Source organism: Arachis hypogaea, chromosome 9 (genome assembly GCF_003086295.3).
Source record: "Arachis hypogaea cultivar Tifrunner chromosome 9, arahy.Tifrunner.gnm2.J5K5, whole genome shotgun sequence".
Lineage (NCBI taxonomy): Eukaryota > Viridiplantae > Streptophyta > Magnoliopsida > Fabales > Fabaceae > Arachis > Arachis hypogaea.
Genome location: NC_092044.1, coordinates 9,582,279 through 9,589,326, shown reverse-complemented (window position 1 = coordinate 9,589,326; position 7,048 = coordinate 9,582,279). Strand labels below are relative to the sequence as shown.

Here is a 7,048-nt window from a genome sequence, read left to right as displayed (position 1 = left end):
GGGAAAGTCAATTGCATAGACCATTGCATGCAGCTGTGTATTATCTTAATCCTCATTATCACTATGAACCAAATTTCATGGTTGATGATGCTGACATTAAGATTGGTCTATATAGTTGTTTGAAAAAACTAGTTCCTAACCAGGAAGAAAGGAAAAAGGTTGGTCTACAGCTTCCTGACTTTCATTATGCTAGATGCCTCTTTGGTAATGAAACTGCAAAGAGTAGTAGGAAGACCATGCTACCTGCTGAGTGGTGGGACTTCTATGGAGATAGTTGTCCAGAACTAAAGAAGTTTGCTATCCGAGTTCTAAGCTTAACTTGTAGTTCATCTGGTTGTGAGCGTAATTGGAGTGCATTTGAAATGGTAATTCCTTATTCCTTACTTCCTTAGAACTATTCATTATTTATTTTAATTTTAATTTTTTTATTTTTATTAACTATTGGCACTATATGTTTGTAGGTTCAAACAAAGAGAAGAAATCGGTTGCATCAATAAAAAAATGAATGATCTAGTGTATGTGATGTATAATATGAAATTAAAGGGCAAGCAAATTAGAAAAACTCCAGAACTTGAATTTGATGCAGTGCATTCTGATGATGAGTGGATAACTGAGGATGTTAATGAAAATATTGTTGAAAGTGTTGAGCATTCTCACTTGCCAATGAATGACAATACTAATGATGATCCAAATAGTAATGAATTTGCTATTCCAGGTATGAATAGTAATGAATTCAACATGGGTGAGGGAGGTGAGAATGAGTTTATTGGGGATCCACAACAAAATTTAATAGAGGAAGAAGATGAACATGTGAATGATGATGAAGATTTTGTTGGCCGTGTTGAACCTGAGGCTGAAAGAAATGATGTTTCTGATGAAGATGGTGAAGATGATGATGTTGATGCCATGGAAGATGAAGATATTGGAGGATTTGAGTTTTAGAGTTTATTAGAAATTTAATTGTTGCTTTGTTGTTTTCTTTTGTGTTTTGGTTATGTCTTATAAACCTTTGATTGTGTAATTGTGTGTTTTATGTTGAACTAGATAAATACTTGTGAAGGATTTAAATGTGTGATCCAAAGTACTTGTTGTAACTTGTAATTTTAGTATTAGGTTAATTTATTATGTGTTTTGATGTTGATATTGTTAGGTTTAAATGTCTATATCTGAGTAAATATATATATTATACATGATATATATATATTTTTTTTTTTAAAATGTATAACAGGTAAACTCGTACGAGTCTACGAGTCGAGTCTACGAGTCGAGTCTAGGTCAGCTCCACGAGTTTACCTAGACTCGCGAGTTTGACAACCTTGCACGTGACTAATACCATCTTCAGCTCATTACTAACAACGGCACTCATCATAAATATCGGAACAGACGCAAGAGAGAACTACCCCTCCACTCATCTATAAAACACAAGCCAAGCAACCCCTAAAGAACAGGTGACAAAATTCACTCTGATTCATTACTTTAATCTCTTATCATTCACATACTTACTTGAGTGTCAGAGTGTTTTTTACAGGTGTTCCCGTTGCCGTGTTCCATCGTGCCAAGGTTATTCCTAGAGACTGCCTCCTGGACGACGTATAGCTCTGCCAATAGATAAGCAGTCTCGTTAGGAGATACATACATCGGCTGAACTTGAACGGAACATTTGGCACCGTCTGTGGGGACCGAAGCAGTTAATCTAACCACACTATTCCTTATATATTGCACTTTATTTTTTCTCTTTTACAGGTTTCTCCAACCTTTTAACATGACCGACAACGGAGTCCACCAGCTCACTCAGGCCGAACTCCTGGCTCAGATGGCCGAATTACAAGCAGAAGTCAAATGGCTCACTGGGTTGTCCACCCAGAACAGCACCAAAAAGCATGATGAGAAGGGCCCAACCAAAGGCAGTACAGACCTACTAAGTGTCAACCCACTAAAAGAGAAGCTTACCTTAGACACCCCTTTCTCGGAGAAAATCACCAACTACCGATGCCAAAGAATTTCACGCTACTCTCTTCGCTTGAGCCATATAAGGGGATTGGTGACCCCCGGGCTCATATTAAGAAATTTCAATCTATGATATTTTTCAATGGCCCTAACAATGAACCTGTTCTTTGTAGAGCTTTCCCTACCTACTTCGACGGCGCTGTGTTACTATGGTTTTCAAAATTATCTGCAGGGTCGATCTCTTCCTTTGAAGAACTGGCGAAGTCCTTCATAGACTACTTCGTCGCAGCACGGATATACGTACATGGATCAAATTACCTCAGCACCATCCGCCAGGGTCCCCAGGAAAGCCTGAAAGATTATCTGACCAGATTCGCAGAAGCAATAATGGAAATACCCGATCTGGACCCTGCTATCCACCTACATGCCCTCAAGGCCGGCCTCCGACCCGAAAAGTTTAGAAAGACGATAGCAACCACCAAGCCGAAGACATTAGAGGAGTTCCGGGAGGGAGCATCTGGACAAATGGAGATTGAAGAACTACGTGAGGCCAACAGAACAGAAAGAAAACCTAGAAGGGAGGAAGACAGAATGCCAAGGTCGGCGAACAACAAAGAGCTCGGCAAACCGTTCAAGCTCACCCCAAAATTCGACAACTACACCAGATTCAACACAAGGAGGGAAAAATAATCAAAGAAATACTCAACGCTAAAATCATAAAACCACCAGCAAGAGATGGGAGCTATCAAGACCAGAGATTTGTGGACAAAAGCAAGCATTGTGCCTTTCACCAGAAGTACGGACACACAACCGATGAGTGCGTAATAGCCAAAGACCTATTGGAAAGATTAGCTTGGCAAGGCCTCCTAGATAAGTACATCGAAGGAAGGAAACATAAAGAAGGCGATAGGGACAAAGAAGAGTGCCAACAGACCACAGGAAACAAGGAAGCCAACAAATGGTCAAACAACACCCCACCTAAAGGGGTTATCAACTACATATCTGGAGGATTCGCCAGGGAGGCGAAACAACTTCGACGAGAAAATGTAGTTACCGCACAATGCTGGCAATCGAAAGAACAACGCCACATAGCAACAAAAATGTACCGGACCTAGAAATCACCTTCAACCAGGAGGACATATGCTCGGCAGCACCAAACTTGGACGACCCCGTGGTAATTTCTAAACAAACAGGCGAATTACTGGTAAGAAAAGTCCTTTTGGACCCAGGTAGCAGTGTAGATGTTCTTTTTTACTCTACTTTCCTAAAAATGAAATTATCCGAAAAACTAATGCAACCCTCATCTGGAGAACTGGTAGGATTCTCCGGAGAAAGGGTCCCGATTAAGGGTTACATATGGTTAAAAACAACGATGGGAGAGGACTCATTATCACGAACCATCGATATACAATACCTAATAGTTGACTGCCCAAGCCCTTACAATATTATTCTCGGAAAACCTGCTCTGAACATGTTCAGGGCAGTAGTATCCACTTTTCATCTATGTGTTAAATTTCAGGCACAGAACGGTAGAATAGCTACACTCCAATCAGATCACCAACAAGCTCGGCAGTGCTATAATGCAAGTCTGAAAAGGTCGGCCGCAAGACAGGAGTTTCAACAAGAGGTCAAAGCAATTCACAGCAAAAACGAGGTATTATCCTTAGCAGAGCTTGACCCCAGGGAAGACACCCAAGAAAGACCTCAGCCAGCGGACGAGCTACAGAAGGTCCTACTAACATCAAAACCGGAGCAAGTCACATACATCGGCCAGGCCCTCCAAGGACAAGAAAGGTCAGAACTTATAAACGTGTTACAAGCCAACGCCGATCTTTTCGACTGGACTCCAACAAATATGTCAGGAATAGATCCGAACATCATCTACCACAAACTCATCACTGACATAACAGCCCGACCTATAGCTTAGAAGAAGAGAAATCTTGGGACAAAAAATCAAGGGCAGCCCTAGAAGAAACCGGAAAGCTTCTTAAAACTAATTTCATCAAAGAAATCAGATTCACAACATGGCTCTCAAATGTGGTAATGGTAAGGAAAAATTTAGATAAATGGCGCATGTGCGTCGACTTTACAGATTTAAATAAGGCATACCCTAATGATGCTTATCCTTTACCCTGCATTGATAAACTCGTAGACAATGCATCAGGTTTCAAAAGCTTGAGCTTCATGGATGCATACTCTGGTTACAACCAGATCCTCATGCATCCAGAAGACCAAAGCAAGACAGCATTTATAACTGAAAATGGAAATTTTTGTTATAGAGTAATGCCATTTGGTCTGAAGAATGCAGGGGCAACCTACCAACAACTGATGGACAAAGTGTTCCGTCATCAAATAGGTCGGAACATGGAAATCTATATGGACGATATGGTCGCCAAGATCACACAGGAAAAATCACACTGCGATGACCTCAGGGAGATATTTGAACAGATCCGAGCATACAATATGAGACTCAACCCAGAGAAATGTGCCTTTGGGGTACAAGGAGGCCAAATTCCTTGGATTCATGCTGACATCACGAGGAATTGAAGCAAACCCTAAAAAATGTGAGGCAATACTTAACATGGCGAGCCCTAAAACAATAAAAGAAGTACAAAAATTGGCAGGAAAAGTAGCGGCACTATCTCGGTTCTTGCCAGCAGCGTCGAGCCGATCATACCATTTCTTCCAAACAATATCAAAGAATAAGAAATTTCAATGGACAGAAGAGTGCGAGAAAGCGTTTGCCGAGCTCAAAACCATTCTATCATCACCACCCGTGCTACAAAGACTTGAAGTAGGTAAACCTTTATACTTATATTTATCTGTTTCTAACTATTCTATAAGCTCGGCTCTAGTCATTGAAACAGAAAAAATACAACAACCAGTATACTTCGTCAGTAGAGTCATGTAATCAATGGAACAAAGGTATCTGAGGATAGAACAACTAGCTTTAGCACTTGTAATAACAGCAAGAAGACTCAGGCACTACTTTCAAAGCCACACAATAATAGTAAGGACAAACCAACCATTAAGACAGATACTGACAAAGCCAGAACTGGCCGGACGTATAACCAAATGGTCTGTCGAGCTCTTTGAGTTCGATATCCAATTCCAGTCAAGGCCGGCCTTGAAGGCACAAATCCTAGCAGATTTCATCTCCGAGTTAACACCTGACGAGCATCACCACAACAAGGCATGGGAATTACACGTCGATGGGGCGTCAAGCCAAGGAGGAAGCGGAGCTGGGATAGTCTTGAAAGAAGGAGACAAGATAATAGCCGAGCAATCCCTTCAGTTCCACTTCTCGGCAAGTAACAATCAGGCTGAGTATGAGGCGCTCATAGCAGGACTCAAGCTTGCCCTCAATCTCCAAGTACATAGCCTAATAGCATATTATGATTCCCTCTTGGTGGTGCAACAAATCCGAGGAGAATTCCAGGTAAAAGATCCCTTGCTTGAGAAGTATTGGCTCAAGGCAAAGGATCTCATTTCAAAATTCAATTCGTTCATAATATTGCATGTGCATAGAGAAAAGAACATTAGAGCAGATATATTATCTAAACTTGCTGCCACTAGAGCAAACACACAAACATCGGCATTATCACAACTCACGCTTGAAAAACCTAACATTGAAATATTATCCATAACAAGCATTAACCACCTCCATGACTGGAGAACACCTTTCCTTGACATCAATGCAGGTATCATACCCAGAGACAAACTTAACCTGCAACACTTCAGGCGAAAAGCAAGTCTCTACACAAGCATAGCGGGATAGCTGTACAAGAGAGGTTTCTCACAACCATTACCAAAATGCCTAAATAAAGACGAGGCAAATGAGGTGATGGACGAAGTCTATGAAGGCGTATGTGGGAACCACATTGGGGGACGAGCTCTCGCCGCAAAGATCATCCGAACAAGATATTATTGGCCGACCATGAAAAGGGATTGCATAACGAAGGTCAAAGCGTGTGACAAATGCCAGAAGCATGCCGCCAGCTCTACAAAGCCTGCCGAGGTATTATACAGCATGGAGGTAAGCTGGCCTTTCCACAGATGGGGCCTCGACATTCTCGGCCCATTTCCAATAGCGCCAAGCCAGGTAAAATTTCTTTTGGTATCAATAGACTATTTCTCAAAATGGATAGAAGCACAGCCATTAGCTAGGATAACGGCCGAAAAGGTAAGATCTTTCATATGGAAAAACATCATATGCCGATTTGGAATACCAAAGGAAATAATATCGGACAATGGTAGACAATTTACAGATAATAAGCTCGGCTCATTTCTAAAAGGTTTCAATATACAGCATCATTTTAGCTCGGTCAAAAACCCACAAAGCAATGGGCAGGCCGAAGCCGCTAACCGAGTTATATTGCAGACAATAAAGAAAAAGCTCGATAATGTGAAAGGAGAATGGGCAGAGCTAATCCCAGAAATATTGTGGAGCTACAACACAACGATACAAAACACCACGGGCGAAACACCCTTCAAACTAGTCTGTGGGTCAGAAGCATTAATCCCTATTGAGGTCGGAGTGGCAACACTAAGAATCGAGCTATACGATGAACAACACAATATAAGCGCAAGAAACGCCGAGCTTGATCTGACAGAAGAAGACAGAGAAATCGCCGCAATAAAACAAAGAGCCATGAAATAGTTAATTGAAAGGAGCCATAATAGGAAAGTGGTGCCGAGGATATTCAAGGTGGGCGATCTAGTACTCAGAAGAACAGAGGAAGCCAGACGACCTCCATCACATGGCAAGCTCGCCGCAAACTGGGAAGGTCCATTCCGAATCGCAAAAGTACTCGGGATGGGGGCTTACCAACTCCAAACATTACAGGGCAACTCAATATCTGGGAACTGGAATATCTCTTCTTTAAAATTGTACAGATCATGAACTATAAAGAATGCGGATGAAGGTACTCTTTTTCCCCCTTAGAAGTTTTTTCCCAAGCCAGGGTTTTACCTAAGGAGGGTTTTAATGAGGCTGAACGCCCAAAATATCAAAATCAAGTTTAATATCGATCAATAAGTGATCTGATCTTTTATCCTATCTATTTCTATCTTTATCCTACTTTTACATGAATAAAAATCA

At 41.4% G+C, this 7,048-nt stretch overlaps 1 protein-coding gene across 1 annotated transcript; it reads left to right on the top strand.

Moving 5' to 3' along the window:
- The first annotated feature begins 1,989 nt into the window (after positions 1 to 1,989).
- Positions 1,990 to 3,062, top strand: LOC112708834 (uncharacterized). Its single transcript, XM_025760764.1, has 2 exons — positions 1,990 to 2,569; positions 2,677 to 3,062. Exons 1-2 carry the CDS (start codon positions 1,990 to 1,992, stop codon positions 3,060 to 3,062), a joined length of 966 nt encoding a protein of 321 aa, XP_025616549.1.
- The last annotated feature ends 3,986 nt before the right edge of the window (positions 3,063 to 7,048 follow it).